Genomic DNA, 23470 nt, shown 5'->3' with positions numbered 1-23470 from the left:
TGAGGAATGAAATGTTCTGCTGAAGTTGTCTCTGACCTCACCTTTTCTTTAGATGTAAACAGCAGGGGAAGTCTTGAAGGATAACAGGAGACTCGTGGAGACAAGACTGTGTGCTGTCCCTGCACAGGGTGGTTTAGTCTCCCTGTCCTCTGAATAATTGAATCATATTGGAAAATGAGCTCCTCCCCATTTGCTGCAGGAAATAAACACTGCATGCAGTTTATACAGTGCTTTTCCTGATCCAAAAGAATCCTGAAGTTGGGATACTCTGGTAGCATTGCCCCCCCCACCACCACAGTGCAGGGAAACAGAGCAGCCCTCTGAGGCCGTGGGACTGTGTGTGCTCAGGGTGAAATATGACTTGAAATCAGGCCTGAAATTTGGTCAGAAAAGCAGAATTTTCATCGCTCCTGAGGATGAGAGAGTCCAGGGGGATTTCAATGAGCAGCAGCAGGGAGGAGCTGGCCATTGCTGCCCCAGGCCTGGCACAGGGGCTGGGCAGTGCTCAGCACCACCTGGGTGCAGAGAAGAGTCACCAGAGCCCCAGGGAGGCACTGGGCTCTCCTGGCCTGGCTGGATGTCCCAAATCCCAGCGTGGGCAGCAGAGACGTGGGATCCATCCCAGACCCGCTGCCGTACCTTATTCCCTTTTATCCTGACAGAGAATTCCAGATCCTGTTTGTGTCAGTTGGTGTTTTAATGACTGATTTGCTGGGAAATCAGCCCAGTGCTGTGGCAGGGGTTGTTTCCAGCCATAACCTCCTGGTGTTGCCTGGCAGAGGGCGGGAGCCTGACCCCGGTGCGGGACGGGCCGTGCACGCCGCGCCTGCGCCCCGTCAGCTCCTACGGCAACATCCGCGCCGTCACCACCGCCAGGAACCTCAACAAGTCCCTGCAGAACCTCAGCCTCAACGAGGAGTGTAAGGCACATTTCTGCCCTGTTCTCCCGCTTCTCACACCCCTCGTGTCAGCCAGGAATTGCCACGGGCAGGACAGCACTGACTGGAATTGGCACTTCACCCCAAACCGTCCAGCTCCGAGGATTTGGATGAGGAGCCCCCTCGTAATTAGTTGCAATTTTCTGGTCTTCAGCATTGATTTTTCTGAGTGTTTGGGGAGTAAAAATGTGCCTTCCAGCTTCCAAGCAGAAGTGGATTTTTAACTCAATCTTCTGCTTATTCTGTGTTTAATCATTCAGTATTAAAAAGGGGAATTGTGGCTTTGCCCCCCTGGGCGAGGGGTTTCCTTGGCTGAGCGTGGCTGGATTTAGAAAGGGGCTGTTATGTCTGGGTGAAAATTGTTCTCTTGCCAGTCCTGCTTCCAGCATCTGCTGTTCTGTCCTGGCAGCTGGGAGCTCCGTGGCGTTCTCCCCTGGGAACCTGAGCACGAGCAGCAGTGCCAGCAGCACTCTGGGCAGCCCCGAGAACGAGGAGTACATCCTGTCCTTCGAGACCATCGACAAGATGAGACGAGTCAGCTCCTACTCCTCCCTCAACTCCCTCATAGGTGAGCACATCCTTCCCTCTTGCCTCTCTGGGAGATTGGCATCCTGATTCCAGCAGAATTTTGTGCGTGGCTGGGTCACTCCAGTGGAGGGATGGGAGTGGGAGCTGTTGGCTCCAGTTCTGAGCTCTGCTGAAATCCTGTAAAAGGAATTCAGGCACAAAAAATGTGGGGGCCACAACAGCTTTGCTTTAAACTACCTGTAGCTTTTCAAGCAGTCTGAGCCGTTTTGGCACCACATCACAGGCACCATGCAGAGGGACCTGGCTTTTGGAATGGCCTCCTTCCAGGGAAATGCTGGGGGAAGTCTCTGTATTTCCTCTGTAATCAGTAAATGGGCCCATATTTTCACAGATCAGTGCAGGGAGAAATCACCTGCGTGATAGAACTGCCCCTGACCTAAGAAACATTTTCTCTGCTCTGTTTTCTAGGAGAATTAATGGTGATTTGGCTCTGCCGAGTTGAAAGATTGAGGAACTGTAATTACTGAGCCCCTGTGGCAGTTTAAAATCATGAGTTCATTAGGAACTTGATCAGTTAATTTGCTTTTGATTATCAGTAATGACATTGGATCTTCTGAAGCATGGCAGGGATGGTGGGAAATTTCTCTCCATCTTGAGCTAGGAGTTGAGTTTTCCCTTTCCCACTGGTGTCTGCTTGATGGCTGCTGTGTGTGTCTCACAAGAAAAGGAAAAGGCTCTGGAGAGGAGCTGGAGGTGCTGAGGGGAACCTTGGAAAGAGAGAGCAGCTCTCCAAGGCCTCCCTCACTCCTGTTCCATCAAAGAGCTCAGACCCAGCTGGAAACAGCAGAGCTTAGGGAAGTGTTTAAAATTCATGACTCGCACAGAATCCCATTACCTCCCCATTTGCCTGCTGCAAGCCAGGCTTTTCTCATTCCTTCTGAAGCATCACCATCCTGCAGGCCTGTCTCCTGCTCCCCGAGGAGAGATGCCACAGCCCCAGCCACCCCCACAGCTCTGCAGCCCAGGCCAACCCTGTTCCTCCTGTCCTGACGTGCCTTAAGCTGCTGCTGCTGCAGGGGAGAGCCCAGGGGGAAGAGATTTGGGACTGAAGGAATGCTCTGCTCTGTTCTGTGTCTTCTGAAAGGGGAAATGGGGCTCTGGCTCTGCAGTAATGCCTCTGCCAAGCTTTTGAGACAGCCAGAGCAATGAAAAACATGTTTGGGGCTTGTGAGGAGGCTCCAAGTGAAGCAGAAATTTGGTTTGTAAGAGGGAAAGGAGAAATTTTCAGCCACAGTTTGTGTTCTGTGCTCTGCGTTCCCTAAGCTGGTTCATTGATCGGGATGGATTGGGTTGGGAGGGACCCTAAAGGCCATCCAGTGCCACCTCCCCTGTCCCAGGCTGCTCCAAGCCCTGTCCAGGCTGGCCTGGGACACTTCCAGGGATCCAGGAGCAGCCACAACCTGCTGATTCTCAGGTCTTTGTTCCTCTCTGGCAGCTTTAGGAACTTGGCATGGGAGGGATTGATCTGGATCAGTCTCTGCACTGGCACTGAGGCATCACACAACCTACTCCTTCCCAAAAAACTTGAGGAGAACCTCTCCATTCCTCCTTGTCCCGTTTTACAAACACTTCCTCAGCGAGCTGTGGGCCAAATGTCCCCATTGTGGCTCCCCAAATGCAGCAAGACACAGTCTGAGGCGAGCTCTGTGTTCTCTGGCAGCTGCTCCTTGGCCAGACAGGCCAGTACCAGGAGAGACATTTATTTCTGGCCCAGTTTTCCAGCTGGCAAGAGGCAGTTTGTGGTTAGTCAACAAAGACATCATTTTGGAAGGGAAGCTGAGCCTTGCTGCTTTTCCATACAGCCACTCATTAATCTTGGTGTCCTGGAAATGTTCAGTTTTTAAGATAGGAAAAAGGGATGGAGTTGAGATGAGGGTTTGCATACCTCGAGGCAGATTATTCATATCCAAACTGCACCATGAAAGCCTTTGTCCTACAGAGAGCTCCTCTGGAAAGATTATCTTAAGGAGTGATCAAAGGAGGAGGAAAATAAATCTTGGAGCAATGAAATGCTGGGGAATTGTTGTCTTTTGCAGCAGGAGAGGCTGGGGGTGGGAGAACTTGTTTGCCATTTCCCAGGATCTGCCTCAGAGTGCCAGTGAGGGCGGAGGTTCTGCAGTCAGGGTGAGGAGAGCAGAGGTGGAGGTGGACACTGAGGTGCAGGAAACAGAGAGTGCTGGGGCAGGGGAGCCTCCTCCTCCCTCTGTGTTATTGCCCTGAGATAATGAGGAGCTGGTGAGGCAGCAGTGTTTGTAACTGGGGACAGGCACAACAGCAAAATCCAGGGATTTGGGGATGGGAACTGCTGCAGGGGCTGCTCAGTCTCCCCAGTGGTGACACCAGCTCTGGCCAGGGGATACCTGCTCTGAGGAACCTCCTTCCAATGAGCTGCTTGTGTGGAAGCTCTGGAAGCTCCAGCTGGAATTGCCCAGGGGTGGGAATGAGCCCCTGCAGGGCTGGTGAGGGCTCAGGTGTGCAGGGACTGAGCTGTGCCTGCAGGGACTGAGCTGTTCCCCCAGGCAGAGCTCAGGGAGCTGGGGGGATTTGAGGTGTCCCCTCTCCTCCTGGCAGGAGAGGTTTGTACCTGCACATTCCTGTGGTTGGCACTGACGGGGAGCAGCTCCCCGAATCCTCACGGCTGAAATATTTCACCTGCATTTCCCTGCACCAGAAGGCTCCATGCCCTGTCCCTGTGTGCCTGTCTGAAGGTTTAATTCCCCATCCCCCCGTGGCCATGCAAGGTTGCAGTGCCTCCCCAGGAGCTGACTCGGGGCCAGCAGAGCAGGGAGCAGCACTGGGCTGGTTTTGCTGCGCTGCCTGCGGGAAGTGGAACTGCCCCATCTGTGGAGCTCAGGCCTTGAAATCACTGCAGTGATTTTCACAGGGGATTGGAAAGAAACCCTGTCCCAGCCTGGCAAATCAAAGGGAATAAATAAAGCCATCAGCAGTCGGGTTTGCATCCAGTGTGGCTCTCCCTGGAGCTGTTGGAGCCCAGCCCATCCTCGGGGCTCACGGGTGAGCTGAACCCCACCTGTGCAGGGGGGAAAGGCAGGCAATTTATTTTTGACATTCTTAGCAGAGAGGGATCATTTTGTAAACATGAGTCCACCCTGCAAGGTACTCTGAGCTGGCTGGGAGTCGGTGTGACTAATTACAGGAGCTGTCTGCTTCCATTAATGCCCTGCTCAGCTCCTGGTCTGCATTTTGGGGACAGTTCAGGTACTGGAGCTCTAAATGTGAAATGGAGCTGCTGTTCCTGCTGTTCCCCTCATCCCAGGGACTGGAGCTGGGTCAGTGTCACTCCTGCACTGACAGTGAGGTGATGGCAGCAGCCCTGAGCCCCAGTGCCTTTGTAGAAACTCCCTGTGCTCTCCTCAAAGGCTGCCACAGCAGAGGTGAGCTGCTTCTCTTTCTGAGGTTCTCTCACAAAGGCTGTGAAGGGGGAATTGCACTGCCACAGTTCTGCTTAAAATTTGGTTTTTCCCTGACACTCAGATGTATAAAAAATGTCTCTGGGTTTCTCTCTCCGTGGATGAGGTGGTTATCAGAGCCCCTGGGAAATCAGCTGGGTGCCCTCCTCACTCTTCCTCCTCTCCCTTTCCTTTTACTCTCTTTCAAGGGCTTTAAGAGTTGAAGGCATCCAGATTTCCCAGTGGCCCTTATGTAAGAGGCTGGAGTGTGGGAGGCAGAGCTCTGGGCACAGCTCTGGGCACACCTCAGACATTACCTGGCTGCTGCTTCACCAGCTGAGCCTTTTTTCCTCCCACACCTCGTAGCACTTTGCCTTCTCTCCCTTCTTGTTCTTCATCCTTCCCCCCTCCAGTTTTTCTTTCCTTGGTAATAGAAGCTCCCAGGATTTAACATTGTTATCTATTTACAGCCTTTGCAGTTTTTACAGTATTATATAAATATTATACAATATTACATAAATATGTGTTTACAGCCTTTACAATTTACAACCTTAGAACAATTTACATTGTCAGAGGTTTTACAGCCTTGTCAGTGCCTAAAGGGGCTCCAAGGGAACTGGAGAGGGGATTTACACAGAGGCTTGGAGTGCAGGGTGTACATGGGACACTGGGGAGAAATTCTTCCCTGGGAGGGTGGGGAGGCACAGGGTGCCCAGAGCAGCTCTGGTTGCTCCTGGATCCCTGGAAATGTCCAAGGTCAAGTTGGAATAACCTGGGATAGTGGGAGGATGTGCCTGGGTCACCCCCAGCACACCAACAGCACAGTACAGGTGGTCTCTCCATAAACACCTGGGAGATTTCCAGGTGCAGATTTAAGCAGATGTCACTTGGAGCATCCTTTGGTGATGAGCCAGGTGAGAGGGAGACCTTCTGCAGGTGGGGTGGAGGGAGGAGTTGGGCTGTGGGGGCTGCCTTGACCCTCTCAGAGTGATTTGTCACTGTTTTTTGGGGCACAGGAAGGTTCTCCTTTCAGAGCAGCACCCCAAGAGCAGCCTGTGGGCTCCTGGAGCTCTCAGGCAGTGCTCAGAGCTGCTCTGTGCCATCCTGCTCTCCTGCAGAGAGATCAGGTTTAGCTCTGCCAGGTGAGGATCTGCCTGCTGACCACAGGACCCTTCCCTCCCCAACTTTATATTTAGATGCCTCCAGAAACACGGGAAGAGAAGCAGTAACAGCTTGATCTGTCATTTAGCACTGATTGTGACTCATCCGAAATCTCTATTTTAGCTCTTTTTTTTTATTATTATTGTTGTTAGTGCAACCACTTTAACATTGTCCAAATGGCTCCACTCCCAGCTGGGGCGTTGCACGATCAGACACCGGCAGGGCTCCGAGCCTGAAAAAAACAAATTCTCCCCCAAAAAAGCAGCCAAATAAAATGTTCACAGGATTCTGTCACTTGTTGCAAGCGCTTATTAATTTGATTTGTACTTCGAATCTGTCAGTCCCTTCTGCTGAAATACCGAACAGCTGATCTGCTCATTAAATAACAAATTGGAGGAATTGATACAAATGTCAATAGGAAAGACTGAGTTGGACTCTGCTCCTTCCTGAGGGCTCAACTCCTAAAGCTTTGCTTTAAACATTTAGTAAACTTGTGGAGTGTACAAGCCCCCTGAACAATTCAATAAAAAATCACAACAGCATCAGGCAGGAGCTGTGGGTTTATCCCATTAAATATTTCAGCCCAGATATTTTCCACTTGGCCTTTCCAGGTGATTTGCTTCAGGAGCCTGCAAAAAACAGGAGTTGGACTGGAGATGATTTAGGGAGTCTTTAATTTATTTTGCTTCCTCCCACTTTGATTTCACAAGCCCTTGCAGAGTTCACAGACAGGCAAAGGGAGACAAAATGCCCATGTGGGATGTTTTTGAGCTCCTCTCTTGATGTTCCCCGAGATGTCATCAGGTTGTTTGGAGTTCTAATGAATTTTCTCACATCACATCAAAGAATTGGAGTTGATGGATTGTCATGTGCTGCAGGGCTTTGGGGTTTGTTGTTGTGGTTTTTTATTATTCTAGGTGTGAGTTTCAACAGCGTCTATACCCAAATTTGGAGAGTTCTCCTTCACCTGGCTGCTGACCCCTATCCTGACGTGTCTGACCTGGCCATGAAGGTTCTCAACAGCATTGCCTACAAGGTATGTGCCTGTCCCTGCTCACCTGTGCCTGCCAGCTCTTTGGATGTGGATTGTCTCATGCTTAGGCAAGGCTTAGGCAGGCTGACCTGGATGGGTCTGTTGGAGTGCTCTGCCTTTTGCAGAAGGAGCTTTTAAAATGCTTCACGATGATAAAACTCTGCTCTGAACCCTCGATCAGGTAAAATGAATAAATGGGGGAGGGCCTGGGGTTGTTTTAGGGTGTAAATCAGGTGCAGACCTCGAACAGTAGGTCTGGTTTAGAAGTTCTGCTTGTCTAGATCAGTCCCTGGGACAAACCTTAAGTATCCTTCATTAAATTATCCGTTTGCAAACTGATTTAGATAATGCAAGTGGGACTGGCCTGCAGACTGAAGCCACAACGGCTCTCCAACCCAGGTGAACTAGTACATGTGAGTCAGCATGCAGACCCCTGCCACTCCTCACCCCAGCCCAGGCTGGGTGCCTAAACCTCCATCCTCATCCCATCTCATCCCGGGGGTGACAAGATGTCCCTGGGGCAGCACCTTCCCCCAGGCCAGGCCACCCCAGGACATCTTCTCAGCCCCTGCGTCCCCTGGCTGGGCACAGAAAGCTCTGTGTGAACCTTTCTGGCCTCTCAAGCATCCAGACCATGAGCCATTGCAATGGGAACTCTCTTACTGGGCCTTTCCAGGGAACAATCCCAGATCCTCAGCCCGGGGCTGCGGGGCTGGAGCTGCAGTAAGAGATGCCAGCATTGTGTGCACTGCCATCTTTTAATGCCTCAGAGATCTCTGCTTGGAAATCACTTTTTCTCTTGAGACAACAGTTACTGACTTGAACTCTGATCTGTTTGAAGTGCACGTGGCCAGTGAGTGGTAAGGGCTGGGTTTGGGACAGATAATTCTCTTGGTAGTGGGGGCAGCAAGCTCAGCCCTGCCCTGCTGGGACAGGGGTACAACAAATGACAGGCTGGAGATGCCAAACGAGGGGAAGAAGGAAAGGAAAAGGTGGAAGATTTCCCTCTCTCTGCTCTAGATGCATGAAACTACTTCAGTTCTGTGTTTGGAAGGCTCTTTGCAAAGTGAAATGTTGCTCCTGCTATTAAAAGGGATATAAGGAGGAACCAGATCTGCTTTTCCTGACCGAAATGTGTTTTCAGGAGTTGCTCCCTGGCCAGTGGAGATATCTGGTGTCAATCCTGATATCGATGCTGCTGTGCCAGCAGGAGCTGTGATCATTCCCTTGTCATATCCCTGGGGAATGCTGGGGCTGATGGGGGCAGTTGTGTGTTGACTGTGACAAGTTTGGGCCTGGCTGTGCTGGTGCTGACCCAAAGCTCAAGTGATGGGGCATCTCACACTGCACGGCTGGGCCAGCTGCTCTGCCCCTGCTTCCTCAGGCAACAGCTCTTCCAACGGCCTTGGAAAACAGGAAACATTCCCACCTGCAAGGGTTTTCATCTGGGGATGCTTCAGTGAACAAAACTGATTTGTTCTTCTTTGCCTTTGTAAGGGAAGTGTTCAGTCCTGGCTCCTGCATGTCGGGGGCTTTGCTTTGGCCAGGACCACCTGCCTTGGGTGGCTCCTAACGAGGCTTTTTATGCAAACCAAACCCCCAAAACACAAATGACTCCAGCTGTGAGCTGCCCACCCCAGTGAGGGTTCAGGCTCAGGTGCTGCCCTGGCCTCTGCTGGTCCCATCCCAGCCATGCTGCAGCACCAGGGCCGAGCTCAGGCTCTGCTGGGAGCTCAGGCAGGAGCTCCAATGCAAATCAGTGACAATTAAAGCTTTGCTAACTGTGTCCTGAGACCTTTCCTTGGTGCTGATGGAGCTGGTTGGATGTAGAAGGCAGTGCTGGACGTGGGCACTGCTCCTCCCCAGCGTGTGCAAGCGCTGCCCACTCGGGGGTTGAGTTTTGCCAGTGAAATGCAAACAAAAATTGTTGTACTTAAACAAAAATAATGCCTCAGGTGATGTAAAACACTTCAGTGTTCCAGGAGTTTAATATTTTGGTTTAATTACTGTAAAATTTAGGGAAGGAGAGGCTTCATTTTGGAGCTGGGCCAGCTGAGGTTTTCTTCCATTGGCACAGCTGAGCAGAAGGTCTGGGGGCTCTGGCTGGGGCTGGGGGCTTCATGGGGAACAGCTTAGCAAACCATCCATGGGCCTCCACAGCTGGAGAGTGTGGGGACTAAATATTGCAGAACCATGGAGTGGGTTGGGTGGGAAGGGACCTTAAAGCTCATCCCATTCCAGCCCTGCATGGCAGGGACACCTCCCACTGTCCCAGGCTGCTCCAAGCCCTGGGACACTGCCAGGGATCCAGGGAAGCTGCTCTGGGCACCCTGTGGCTTCACCACCTTCCCAGGGAAGAATTTCTTCTCAATGTCCCATCCAACCCAGTCTCTCTGGAGACATTCCCCAGCTCTGGACACATCCCTGTGTCCCTTGCTCCAGGTGGCCCTGCCTTGGCAGGGGGGTTGACCTGGCTGATCTCCAGAGGTCCCTTCCACCTCCCCATCCTGTGACTCTGTGGTTGTTGTTACCAAACCAGCCCAGAGTGTCCTGCTGGGTATTTTTTACTGGAGCCAGGCTGTGGATCTGGTTCTCCAGAAGGGCTCTGGGGCTGAGCTGGGTGTGAGCAGGTGGTGAGTGGGCTGCCCAGGCGTGCAGCCTTCCTGCAGGAATCTGCTGCTCTGCTCTTCCCTGGCCTCATTAGGCACTGCTGGGCCTCACCCAGGCTGCGCCTGCCTTGGGATTGATGTTGATGATGCAGATGGGAATGGTGCAGTTCTCCTTCCCGGCCTGAGCCTTGGAAAACGCCCAGACCTGCTTTTTGTGAGCACCAAAACAAACAACAGGGGCCCAGGGGTCAGCCTTGGCCTCTGGAGACTTTCTGACATCAAAAAGTCTTAAGAGGAAAGTTTGTTTCAGCCCAGGTTGCTTTGTCCAGGTGTTTTTACAGAAGGCTTGAGGCTGAATCACAGAATCCTTTAGGCTGGGAAAGCCCTCTGAGCCCATCCAGTCCAGCCATTCCCCCAGCACTGCCAGGGCCACCACTGCCCCATGTCCCCAAGGGCCACATCCACAGGGCTGTTAAATCCCCCCAGGGCTGGGGACTCCAGCACTGCCCTGGGCAGCTGTGCCAGGGCTGCACAGCCCTTTCAGGGAAGGAATTTTCCCCAATACTCAACCTAAACCTCCCCTGGCACAGCTTGAGGCCATTTCCTCTTGCCCTGTTGTCCCCTGGGAGCAGAACCCGACCCCCCTGGCTGTCCCCTCCTGTCAGGGAGTTGTGCAGAGCCACAAGGTTCTCTATGAACCTCAGAACTGCTTTATGATTTATGGTCACGGTAGGAGCTGCAGGAATCAGTCATGAGCTGTGAGGGAGAGGCTGGTGGCTTTGGGGAGCAGCTGAGGGGACCCCAGCCTGTCCCCCTGCCCTGTCTGGGGGCTGCTGGGGCAGGTCCTGCCTGCAGCTGGCTCTGCTGGTTGCTCAGAGCCATTTCCCTGCAGGCAGCAAAGACCCTCTGGGGTAAGTGTTCCTGCCTAAGTGAACAACCTGGTGTTGGGAGCAGCCCAGGGGCTTTGCTTTTCCCCCCAGCCCATGGGGAGCTCCCTGCCTGCCCAGGGCTGGCTGTTCTGGCTGCTCAGGCTCCCTGTTCTCCCCAGGCCACGGTCAACGCTCGCCCCCAGCGCATCCTGGACACCTCCTCGCTGACCCAGTCGGCCCCTGCCAGCCCCACCAACAAAGGAATGCACATCCACCAAGTGGGGTAAGTCCAGCCCAGCCTTCCTGCACCCTCTCTGGGTGATCCCTGCCCTGCCCCATCCCAGGGAACTGCCCCAGGGACGGGAATGGGGCTCCTGCTCTCAGCAGGGTGAGGTGTCCAGGGAGGGAAGCTCTGGGAAAAGGTGGGGAGTTTCTTGCTGTTTTTCTTTTAGGGCAAAGAGTAACTGGCCCCTGTGGGTATCTCACAGTGAGCTGAAGGGAAGAGCTGCCCTGGCTGTTTTTTACCTTCCCTGAGCTGTGGTGCCCAAATTCCCACTGATGTCTGAGCTGTGCCTGCTGATAAAAGCCAGGGTTAACTGATGGACATCACAGCCTGCCTGAACTGCAGGGAAACAGGGAGTGCTGGGGGCTGAAAATGGGATTATTGCCCAAAACTCCTCTCCAGGAGAAAACAGCACACATTATCTCTGCTGGTGCCATAACCAGTGTGCCCCAGTAAGATTCCAGGCTGGAACAGAGGGCCCAGTTTAAATTCAAATGGTTTGAAGCTTCAATTCTCCCATGGAAGTGCAGTCCCTGGTCAGGCATCACAGATTCTCAGAACACTGAGGTTCATCCCCTCAGTCTGGAGTTGGCACAGTCAGAGTTCACTCTTGGTTTGGGGTAGGTTTGGTCTTTGGAGGAGATGTGGGAATTGTGATGTTTCTGCAGTGGAAGCACCACAAATCTTATAAGAAATAAAGTGAAAATAACACAATACACACACAAATCTTGTGTCCAGCGACCCCCAAAGCCTGTCCCTCTGTTCTATCCCTCAGAGGGTCACCTCCAACCACCAGCACCAGCAGCTCCAGCCTGACCAACGAGGTGCCCAAGCAGGCGGTGAGCCGGGACTTGGCGTCCGTGCGCCCCAACGTCACCAACGTGGGGGTCCAGTACACCCCCCACTCCCACCAGTTCCCCAGGACGAGGAAAATGTTTGACAAAGGCCCAGAACAGGTGAGGAGACTTCCCTGCCAGCTCTGACAGCTTTTCTGCCCACTGGGGTTTGTCCCACTTTTCTGTCGGTTGTGGTTTATTTCTGTGCATCCCTCGTTTGCTTCCAGCTGCTGCCAATCCAGATTGGCTGCCTCTAACCAGCCAAATAAAAATTGATTAATTTATTTTCTTCAGGATAAATCGTGTTTTACAGCTTTTGATAGGGCATTATTCACTTCTGCCACTAAGCAATGTGTCTAATCAGAGCCCATGGTTTATTTTTTTGTGAACACTTGTGTGCCTGAATGCCAGCCCAGAGTCAGGTGCCCGACCCTGGGGCTGCTCTCAGGGACAAGGGACAGCTGTGACCACAAGGAGCCAGCAGTAGCAATACCTCCCCTTCTCTGGGGTTTGGCAGCAGCAGCCTGGAGGGTATTTCTGAAAGCCTGGCTGGGAATGGAGCAGCTTTTCCCTTCTCCCATGGGGTGTCCTGTGCTGTGTGACAGACACATCCACATCCACCTTGATCCTGAGTCCTCCTTGCTGCTCCCCACACCACATCCTGGGGATCCTGTGACAAAACTCCTCCTAGGAACCTCCCTAAAGTGCTGTGGGGCTGCTGCAGCCCAGATCCTGCAGCTGAGGGATGTTCACCTTCCCAAGGAGCGACCTGATCCCAAAGCCGGGAGCGCGGAGTTCCCTGCCCTGTCCTGGTGTTGGAGGCTCTTGGTGCCTGCCTGGGGCACTGGGGGTGTCCCTGGGGGTGTCCCTGTCCCTGCAGGGGCTGAGCCCTGTCCCCTCCCCACAGACAGCCGATGATGCTGACGATGCTGTGGGACACAAGAGCTTCATCTCGGCCGCCGTGCAGACGGGATTCTGCGACTGGAGCGCCAAGTACTTCGCCCAGCCCGTCATGAAGGTAACCCTGGTGGGCTCTGCCAGCCCTGCCCTTTGTCCCTGCTCTTTCCTGCCTTCTGGGGAGGCAAAGGGATGGATTTCCTCACCTGGTGCTGCCCTGGGGAGCTGTGGGACCTGTCAGTAAGAGAAGAAGGGAGCAGAGGGAGCAGAAGGGTCAGTGAGGGTGGGACAGACACAGCCCAGGGGAAAATCCCATGGAACACAACCCACAAAAAATGCAGCAATGAGGGGAGATTCTATATCCAGATCCCCCAGTTTTGCCTGGTTGCACTGCAGAGTTGTTCTGTCTGAAATGTTTTATTTCTCTGCACATAGAAAGTTGCATTATAGCTAAAATGAATTGTTTTTTTAAAATAAATGAATGAGGTTTGGGAGCTGCTCTGCTTCCAGCACAGACACCTTCAACTTCCAGAGGAGCATGGCTGGATGCCCACGAGGAGAAGTTTGGGGAGAATTATTGTTGAGTTTTAAAGCTTAAAAAAAATGTTAGGAGTTGTGTTGTAGTGAAGAATAAGGGTGATAATTACAAATTTACATCCAGGTCTCTTCAGAGGTGACTTGTTTGGGTAACTAAGTTGTCTCTGTGTGAAGTGAGAGAGGAACTGAACCCTTGTTTCAGGAAAAACTCAAACCAGAGCTCCTAAGAGATGGGCAAGGCTGTCAGTGACTGGAAAGAGAAGCTATTAAATTCCCAGAACGTTTTAGCTGTTAAATTCCCAGAATGTTTTAGGCAAAGCTCAGGTTTCAGGTTTAAGTATGAAACAGGACAAGCAGTAAATCTCCCTCATTAGAGGCAACTTCCAGGTGCTCTGGGAGCCTCAGGGAGCCCAGAGGTGTCAGGACTTTGAGCTGCATCTCTTGGAGGGATTGCAGTGGCCAGCAGGAACAATGCCCAGGCTCCATTAATGCCTCCCCACAACGGATGTTTGTGTCCAGGCACTGCTGCTGAGATGGTGATAATGAGGAAATTGTGTGGTTTTAGCCCAGCCTCAGCTGGGATTTGGGGCTGAGCCATCATCCCCCTACCCCTGGACTGTCCAGGTGCTGGGCTGAGGTAATTGCACAAGTTTAAGAATATCAGAACAGGCTGGCTCTTGATTTCCAGGGGGAATCACCAATGAAGGATTTACTGACACTTCCTCAGCTGCTGTGAAATTCCCTTTCTGCTGCAGCCACCCAGGAATTCCTGTGGGCACACCTGGGCTGTGCCCACCAGGGATTTTTCTCCTCAAGATGAGCTCCAGTGCCTTGATTCAAACCCAGACCAGAGCACAGGAGGAGGGAGATGATGTTTGAGCTCTGAGTTCTTATTAAAATCATTCATCTGCTCCCTAAGAAAACTTCTTCCCAGGGAAGAGGGGGGTCTTTATTAATAAAATAAATCAGAGTAGGGAACCAGGCACGGGCAGTGGGGACATGGGGAGCTCTGTGGGGGAGTGGCTCTACTACTACTTCCTGCATATAAAATAGACTCAGTTGCTGTAGGGGAGGCAATAAAAAACGTGGAGCATTCCTGTACTTCTGTAATTCACAGGAACCAGGGAGGGGAGGCAAGGAAAGGGGATTTCTGCAGGAGCAGGGCACAGTCCCGGCTCTGGCAGAACATCCCTGAGCCTCTGGGGATGGGAATTGCATCTCTGCAAGAGATGCAGCTCAAATTCAAATTCCCAGGGGCTGGGAATTGCCCCTGCCTGAGGCTGAGCTGCTGATCCTCACCAGCTGTGGGTGAAGCTTGGACAGAACCAAATCTGTGTTTTTTAATCACACCAGGGAGAGAATTGATTTCCCTGTTACTTCTGCAAAGCAGCTTCGAAAGGCCAAGGAAGAGGGAGTTTTCTGCAGGTGCCACCCTGTCCTGGCAGGGATTAGAGATGACTTTGGGCTTGGAGTGGCTGCTGTGTGTGCAGGGGACAGGGAGAAATCCCTCTGTGAGAACTGTCTGAGTTTTCTTGGCTGACAGTCAGGGCTGACAGCTCGGGTGCTGCTGAGTTTCCATGGAGTCCCTGTTCCTGCAGTCCCTGTTCCTGCAGCAGCAGCAGGGAACAGTCCTGCCTGCTGCCTGCTGCCTTTGGGGAGCTTTCAGCCTCATGAAAAAGGCAAAGAGTGAAGTGTACCAAGTGCTGATGGAGAAATGAGACTGATGCTTTATTCCAGCCCTTCTTTTGGAGCTGCTCCCTGCCTTCATAAACAGGGAGAGACAAGGCAACCGTTCCTGTAATGAATAAACATAAAATGATTGTGAGTGCATCTTAGTCATATTTAATTTATGGCTTTAGTTTTGCTTCATGGACCTTGCCCTGAGAAAGCTTTCACTGGAAAGACTGAGGGATTAATTTCCAGTGTAAATCAGGGGCTCAGTTCCAAGCCATCATTCCAGGTTTGATTTATTGATTATCTAATCAAATCAACGGAGAAAGGAAACTCTGCACTGTAAATGCTCCTTGTGCCAGGAAAAGCAGGTCCCTGCCCTAACTCTGCTCTCTGCAGAAGCTTTTCCTCTTCCTGCAATCCCTGGTTGCTCAGGGCTGTTCTGGGAGCCACGGGGAACAGGAAAGCCTCGGTGCCAGCTGTCAGGAAGTCCTGAGTCAAGGAGAGCGGGAGCCAGCGTCTGTTATTTCCAGGGCTGGCAGAACATGCAGGCAGGAGCTGGGAAGGATCCTGGAAGGTGAGAATTACATAAGCAGCCCTTCCTGATAAATCCCTGCTGGAGCTGCTTGGCTTGAAGTCCTGGGAGAGGAGTGAGATGCTGCCACTGCTGCAGGGATGGTGACCAGGGAGAGCTGGATTTACCTCTGGAGCTTGTGCCAAGTGCTCCCTGCTCCCCTCCTGGCACCTACTGCCACAGGAGAGGCACAGACCCAGATCAGGGAGGGAAAACTGAGCTGGGAGAGTTCAGGTGCTCACTGGGTCCTGTCTGGGGGAATTTGGAGCCCTGGGGAAGGACCTGTCCCCATCCTGCAGCTGGAGGGTGTCCAGGGGAGGGAGCAGAGCTGTGTTTGGTATTTCCATGAATCCTCCCTCCCTCCTGGCAGGATGATCCTTCAGCCACACAACTGGGAGCCAGGAAAGCCTTTACCTGAGTGCTCTGACTCTTCCCTGGTGGCCCAAGGGCTCTTCCTGGGGGCCAGGACAGCCTTTACCTGAGTGCTCTGACACTGCCCTGGTGGCCCAAGGGCTCTTCCCTGGGTTTCCTTTAATTTATTCCCAGAGAAGCTGGATTTTCATTAAGGTGTAGGTGTCATCTCTCCCCTCTCAAATTCCTTTGATGTATTTTAGCTCAGGTTTGTTTATTGCTTTTCATTAGGGGTCGTTTGTCATTGCCTGTCTAAATAGGTGTTGTGCTGAAATAAAGTGCTTTTTTTCTTTGCCAGGAGGAAAGGTGGAGGGTGGGTTTCTTGTTTTTTTATTTATTTCACAGAAGCAGAAGTCCAGCTCAGTACCAGCTGTTTTCCAAAGGATGACATGGTTGGAAGGCAGTGTTTGTGATGGTGACAGATGATTTAAAGACTTTCTTATTCAGGGACAACAGGGGAATTTGTGGAGAATTTGTCTCCTTTCTCCAAGAGTTCCTCCTTAGGAACAACCAGCATTAAAGGAAGCTGGGTCAGAGCCCTGTAGCTCAGCTCCTGAATTGATCCAAGGCTGGTTCTGGGGCAGGGGAGTCTTGGGTAATTTTTTAAGTATGAAGAACACCTCATATCCAGCTCCTGCCATGGTTTGGGGTGAGTTTATTCCATTTGCTCCCGTGTTCTGAATGAGGGTGGGAATGCCCGTGGTGGGAGCAGCCCTGGGGCTGGCCTGGCCTCGTGGAGCTCTGGGTGTGAATAAATACCATCCAATGGCTCAGAGTGGCTGTGGCTGCAGGGCCACTCTCCAGTTTTGGGGGGAATTCTGTGTGTAACCAAAGCCCAGGTGACACAGGGGCATCGTTTTCCAGAACAGGGGACCAAAACAAGGTAAATGGTAATGGAAACCTGGACAATCCCAGGGATTTGGGAATGCAGCCATGCCCTGCTCAGCCAGCAGCCCTTGATTAGCAGGACAGACAGATTTCAGAGTGTTCTGAGCTGGCTGTGGCAGGGCTCTGCTCTCTCTTTGATCCCAGGGCTGGTTCGTGACGCTTTTCAGCCGAGGAGAGTTAAGAGAGAAACCAGCATTGAATCTACTCAGACCTGCAGTGTTCAGAGGGGCCAGGGGCATCACTGAGCTCACCCTGCACTCCTGGGGCTCACTGGTGATGTGTGTGTGTGTGTTCTGCCCTGCAGATCCCCGAGGAGCACGACCTGGAGAGCCAAATCCGCAAGGAGCGGGAGTGGCGCTTCCTGCGCAACGCCAGAGTCAGGAAACAGGCCCAGAAGATCATCCAGAAGGGTGAGTGCCTGCCCTGCTCAGGCTGCAAAACCCCAATTAGCCACCATCCCAATCAGTGATGGCCCCTCAGGATGGTGCCTGTTCCCTCCCACTCTCTGCTCTCACCTTTACCCAGCTCAGGTTCTGCATTGAAGGGGTTAATGCTGCAGGGTTAAATCCAGAGCTGCAGGTTCAGGGTTTGGTGTGGGACAGACCATGGAGCTGCTGGATGTGTCCCCCCAGCTCAGGAGACACCTCAGGGATGTCTCTAACGTTCCCTGCCCTGCTGAGCTCTGTAAGTGATATTTACTCCTTATATCCCACTTTATTTGGGATATTTTATCCCAAGGTGCCTCAGGTCTGTGGGAGGAACCTGGGCTTGAATCTTCAGGGCTCTCTGAGGCAGCTTTGGGCTGGAATTCTCTCAGCACAGGAATTTATTTGAATAAAGTGGAACCTGATGAACCTTCCTGAGGTATTTGCATTCCTCAGTTTGAGCAGCAGAGACTGGGGAGCCACAATTCCAGGAGCTCCTGGTGCCCTGCCTGGGCTGGGTGGGAGCTGCTCCTCCCCAGGGATGTTTTTGGAGGGCTGGAAATCCCAAAGTGCTGAAGGAAAAGTGCCCAAGGCTCAACCTTATCACTGGAATCTGCTGCTGTGAGTGCAGCGTGGAGCTTCACACCAGGAAACTGCAGGATATCATCAGAAATGATCCTGGAGCCCAGGAGGTGGCCTGGGAGATCTGCTGGAATACAAACAAGGGGATTTTTCACGCTTGCCTGGAGAAGTTAAATCTCTTTTTAGGCAGTGCTCATATTTGATTGCTTGACCTGAGTGACTGGAATGCCACTATTCATTTAAAAAAAAAAATAAATAATGAAAACGTGAAATATTAAAAAGAATTAAAACAGACTTACAAGCTTTTAATGAAAATTAGATTCAATGGATGCATTGTGAAACAAACTCAGGCTGAATGGGGGGTGTCTCCTGGGTTTGGGGGTTTGTGTGATGAATTCAGAGAGTGTCAAAAGCCAGCAGTGTCAGGGGTCCCAGCACTGTCTGTGAATAGCAAACTGCTCTGAGAACTGGGTGGGAGAAATCTTTTACCCATCATTTCAAAGTCTCCGTGGAAAATGCATTTTTCATTTGCAAATTAACCTAAAATTGAAGGGAACTGAGATGGAAGGTTAAATAAATAATCCACAAGCTACAGCGAAATGCTGTGTTTTAAACTGAAAAAAAAAAAAAAAAGAAATAAAAAAGGTATTTTTGTAATTTTTATATTTTGAAGAAATGCTGTTGGTTTTTCCTTCAGCACAGCCTGGCATTTCCCTGGGTTGGGCTGGGCTTGTTCTCTTTGCTTGTCAGGGTGAAGGATTTGTCAGCAAAGTCCCTGGTTTGCACCTCAAGACCTGAGACAGCTCTGGGGGGGTCTGAGAATCTTCAAATTAAAAGAAATTTGAATCAGCAGGAAGTGAGACTTGGAATACGGTTTTATCTTTCCTTGCAAATGAATTATCTTTGATTACCTGTCAAAATCCTCGTGGAAGCAAATATGACTTACTTTGATTAAAAAAAAAAAGGAATTTAGCTGTATTCTTCATTCCACAATAATAAATAAATAAGTTTTAATGTAAATATGAGGAAAACAGAGATTTTGTCCTTCTGCCACTGAGGTGGCTTCCTTTGGTTTTGCTGCAAGGGAATTGTGATGGTCAGTGCTGCACACCTGCAGAAAGATGAGCAGGCTGCCTTGCAGAGGGTGATGGCTGATTAGCAGCATTTTAATCAAAAAATCTGCAAAATGAGGATCCAGAGGAGCTGGAGGTGTGCTGAGCACCTGTGGGCACAGATTATTAACTTGGGCTGGGAAAGCTGAGGAAGGAGATAAAAGTCATGTACAGTACAGCTGACACTTTCCATGAGCCTGTGTGCATGCCTTGCTCTGTTTAATATTGATCACTCGGCCAAGATGCCATTGGAATTGGAAAATTTTTAAGAGTTTTAAGATTGTTAAAACTCCTGGAAGGAGGGAAGGGCTGGAGGTGACCTGGTGAGAGCTGCGGCCGGGGGGACTTGTGGCACTGGGAAGCTGGAGCTGCCTTGGGGACATCCCTGGGGACATCCCTGGGGACATCCCTGGGTATGAGCTGAGCCAGGGCTCTCCCCGGGGCTGTGCCCAGCTGTGACAGGTCCTGCTGTCCCCACAGGCATTTCCAGGCTGGACGATCAGATCTTCCTCAACAGGAACCCGGGTGTGCCCTCCGTGGTGAAATTCCACCCCTTCACCCCCTGCATCGCCGTGGCTGACAAGGACAGCATCTGGTGAGGGCTGGGGACCCTGGGGGACAGCAGGGACAGCATCTGGTGAGGGCTGGGGACCCTGGGGGACAGCAGGGACAGCATCTGGTGAGGGCTGGGGACCCTGGGGGACAGCAGGGACAGCTGCCCCTTGTCCTGGCTCTCTCTCATCAAGGGGAGGTGTTGAAATCCTGCCCTGGGAGGGTGGGCAGGCCCTGGCACAGGTGCCCAGAGAAGCTGTGGCTGCTCCTGGATCCCTGGCAGTGTCCCAGGGCAGGCTTGGAGCAGCCTGGGACAGTGGGAAGTGTCCCTGCCATGGCAGGGGTGGCACTGGGTGGGCTCTGAGGTTGTTCCAATCCAAACTATTCCATGATTCCATTACAGGTTGTTAATAAATTATGCCAAATCCTGTAACGAGTCCATCTCTTTACAGCCTGCACAGAGAGCTGAAAACTCACTGTTTTCTGTGCTGTTTCTTCCTCCCACAGTTTCTGGGACTGGGAGAAAGGGGAGAAGCTGGACTATTTCCACAACGGGAACCCTCGGTACACGCGGATCACGGCCATGGAGTACCTGAACGGGCAGGACTGTTCCCTGCTGCTCACTGCCACAGGTGAGACACACTGCCACAGGTGAGGGACACACACACTGCCACAGGTGAGGGACACACTGCCACAGGTGAGGGACACACACACACTGTCACAGGTGAGGGACACACTGCCACAGGTGAGGGACACAGTGTCACAGGTCAGGGACACACTGTCCCACCACCAGAGCCTTGGGATGAGTCCAGTCCAGCTGAGCTCTTCTGGACCTCTTTCTCCCCCTTCCCTTCCCTTCCCTTCCCTTCCCTTCCCTTCCCTTCCCTTCCCTTCCCTTCCCTTCCCTTCCCTTCCCTTCCCTTCCCTTCCCTTCCCTTCCCTTCCCTTCCCTTCCCTTCCCTTCCCTTCCCTTCCCTTCCCTTCCCTTCCCTTCCCTTCCCTTCCCTTCCCTTCCCTTCCCTTCCCTTCCCTTCCCTTCCCTTCCCTTCCCTTCCCTTCCCTTCCCTTCCCTTCCCTTCCCTTCCCTTCCCTTCCCTCCCCTCCCCTCCCCTCCCCTCCCCTCCCCTCCCCTCCCCTCCCCTCCCCTCCCCTCCCCTCCCCTTCCTTTCCCTCATCTCAGGCCATTCCCAGGATCAAACATTTCCAGGATCAAACTTGCAAGTTCTTCCTGGCAGCACTGAAATCTCTCAAGTAGGTGCTGCAAAGACTTTCCAATCCAACCCTTGCTGAAACCATTCCCATCTGAGTCTTTGCTTGTCACTGCAGGGTTGTGTTCACCCCTCTCCTGTGGCACACCTGGGGAAAGATTTTATTTAATAAATTTTATTTAATTAAAGCTGCTGTGCAGAGCTGAAATTGGGCAGCAACCAAAATGGAGGAGCTGCAGTTTTGTTCTTTGTGCTGATGTGGAGCAGGCAGGGCTCAGCCTCAGCACCAAACCTCTCTGAGTTTCTCTCCAATCCATATCTCACCTGAGCTGCCCTCCAGCTCATTGAAGGGATTGCATGAGGAGACCTTGCCCCATCTCTGCTCTGTAAAGCTGTGAGTCAATTCTGCTCCTCTCCCAAGGAACCATTCCAAACCTGGCACTCAGAGTGTTTTCAACAGCTTCCTGCTCAACTCTACAGGTTGGGTGTAATTAATGGAGGGGGAAGGGGAGCTGAGAGAGCCTTTAGGACATATTTCTTTCAATTTATTGATTCTTAGCACAAAAATTTCACAGATGGGGAGCAAATTGAAAAAAAAAATAAAATACACAATGTTCTTGAAAGATTTGCTGCTGATGGGCTGGGCTTTGATGCTGCTGCTGCTTCTGTGGGGCTGTTTTTGTGTTGAGTGGGTACTTGTGTGGCCCTCGGCACCAATCCAGAGATGAATCCTGGACAAAATGAATGTCAAGGAAATGGAGAGACATTGAATGTCAGGTGTTGTTCAAGGGAGGAGGAGAAAAAAAGCTCTTCCAGAACAGCTCCAGTAGAACAAAAGCTTGAGGTTTCTTGGATGTAAATTAGAGAGGGAAAACAACTCCAATGAAAAGTGTTCAAGTGACACTGAGAGATTTGGGGGTCTGTGTGACTTCAGTTCTGCTCCTCCTCTTCTTCCCCGTGCACAAGGAGCTGCCCCAGCAGTGACTTTGCTTTGTGTTCTTTCCCTTGTGCTCCCCAAGACGACGGTGCCATCAGGGTGTGGAAGAACTTTGCAGACCTGGAGAAGAACCCTGAGATGGTGACAGCCTGGCAGGGGCTCTCAGACATGCTGCCAAGCACAAGAGGTGGGTCCTGCTCAGGTTCTCCTGGGGGAAAAGGTGAGAATCAGCTTTTTGTCCAGCTTCCCACGACCTCCTTTAGCCCCCAGCTCCAATTCTTGGCATTTATCCTTCTCTATTTATTGTGGGTCAGGAGGTGGTGGAGGAACGTGTGGTCTAAATCTGGCACCTGCAGAAGGGCAGCACAGTGAGACATCGACCTGCTTGGAGTGGTGGGAAGGCTGGGCTGGAAAAGGGTGGAAAAAAGGAGCCCTGGCAGGCAGCCACAGCTGGGATGGAGCCAGGAAACCAGGTTGTGTGACCCTGAAATCTGTTTTTAGGACGTTACGGGAGGGTTTAGGATATTAGAGGAGGTTTTAGGATGTTAAAGGAGTTTTTAGGATGTTAAAGGAAGTTTTAGGATATTGAAGGGGGTTTTGGGATGTTAAAGGGGGTTTTAGGATGTTAAGGGAAGTTTTAGGATGTTAAAGGAAGTTTTAGGATATTAAAGGGGGTTTGGGGATGTTAAAGGAGGTTTTAGAATGCTAATGGAAGTTTTAGGGTATTAAAGGGGGTTTTAGGATGTTAAAGGAGGTTTTAGGATGTTAAAGGAAGTTTTAGGATATTGAAGGGGGTTTGGGGATGTTAAAGGGGGTTTTAGGATGTTAAAGGAGGTTTTAGGATGTTAAAGGAGGTTTCAGAATATTAAAGGAAGTTTTAGGATATTAAAGGGGGTTTTAGGATGTTAAAGGAGGTTTTAGGATATTGAAGGGGATTTTAGGATGTTAAAGGGGGTTTTAGGATGTTTAAGGAGGTTTTAGGATGTTAAAGGAGGTTTCACAGCATCCCAGGAGGTGGATGTTCTGCCCTTCCCAGCCCCCACCAGGTGCCAATGCTCGAAGGGTAATTCTCTGCCCCTTGGATATTTCCAGCCAAGGCTGCAGGTTTCCTGTGTGTGCTGTGGCCCCATCAGCACTTTATGGGATTGCTGGAGAAGTGCTGGCTGGGGCTGCCCGGCCCGTGCTGTGCAGGAGGTCACTCCAGATGACCATCATCATTCATCCTGACCTTAAAAGCTGACAGTTCTCATTTCTGAGCTGATGTGCTTCATCCCAGGAGCCTGACACAGCTCTTTCAGCTATTCATTGGATTTTCCTGGGGCTGCCTCGTGTGTGTTGTTTTCCCTTCACCTCCTCCCGTCTGTCCCAGGGAACAGGAGCTGAATTTGAGGTTCTGCCTCGCTGGGGGCAGTGCCCAGGAGTGATGAGGAGCTGCTGGAGGTTCAGAACATGCTGTGGAAATGGCAGCAGCTGCCCTTTCCAAGGTGGCAGCAGGAATAGAGGGGTTGCTGTGAGCAGGCAGGGCCTGGCTCTGCTCAGGCACAACAAGCCCAAGGAGTTGTGACAAGTTGTCCTTTGTGGTGTCACTCTCTAGTTCTGTTTTTCAGCTTTCCTGGTTGTTGGTTGGTGTTTCTCATCCCTGGATTGAGGATTTGGTTTTTTGGTGGTGGGAATGCCCCTGGGCTGGTCCTGGGCAGGGAAGGTGCTGAATTCCCTAAGCCAACCCCATTGTCCTGCCTTCCTTCCACATACACTGTGCCTGGGCTGGTTGTGCCTCATCTGCACAGGATTTAACACCCGCAAAGGATTTTCAGTGTCTGACACTGCAGAACTGGGAGAATTCTGAGAGCTGGATGGTTCCATTTGCCAAAACAGGATTGGGGAAAATTTTAAATCTTTTCTCTTTAGGATTGGGTTTTGGTTTTTTTTTCCCCTTGGCTTTTTCTTTC

General features: G+C 51.6%; 1 protein-coding gene across 4 annotated transcripts in view; it reads left to right on the top strand.

Annotated features, from left to right (window-relative positions):
- RPTOR (regulatory associated protein of MTOR complex 1) overlaps positions 1-23470 on the top strand; it is a gene marked incomplete at its 5' end in the record, with an annotated part of 98813 nt that overhangs the window by 59652 nt on the left and 15691 nt on the right. For all 4 annotated transcript variants that reach the window (XR_014591336.1, XR_014591337.1, XR_014591338.1 and 1 more), the window contains 10 exons: positions 780-920; positions 1348-1506; positions 7015-7133; positions 10788-10891; positions 11667-11847; positions 12635-12745; positions 17010-17115; positions 19305-19419; positions 19884-20008; positions 21604-21708. Coding sequence is in view for 1 of the 4 variants with exons in the window: in XM_083874501.1 (XP_083730627.1) it covers positions 780-920; positions 1348-1506; positions 7015-7133; positions 10788-10891; positions 11667-11847; positions 12635-12745; positions 17010-17115; positions 19305-19419; positions 19884-20008; positions 21604-21708 (1266 nt within the window). The remainder of the gene's footprint in view (positions 1-779; positions 921-1347; positions 1507-7014; positions 7134-10787; positions 10892-11666; positions 11848-12634; positions 12746-17009; positions 17116-19304; positions 19420-19883; positions 20009-21603; positions 21709-23470) is intronic.

This window comes from Zosterops lateralis, assembly GCF_965231275.1.
Source record: "Zosterops lateralis genome assembly, chromosome: 18".
Classification (NCBI taxonomy): domain Eukaryota; kingdom Metazoa; phylum Chordata; class Aves; order Passeriformes; family Zosteropidae; genus Zosterops; species Zosterops lateralis.
This window is presented reverse-complemented; position numbering and strand designations above follow the sequence as displayed.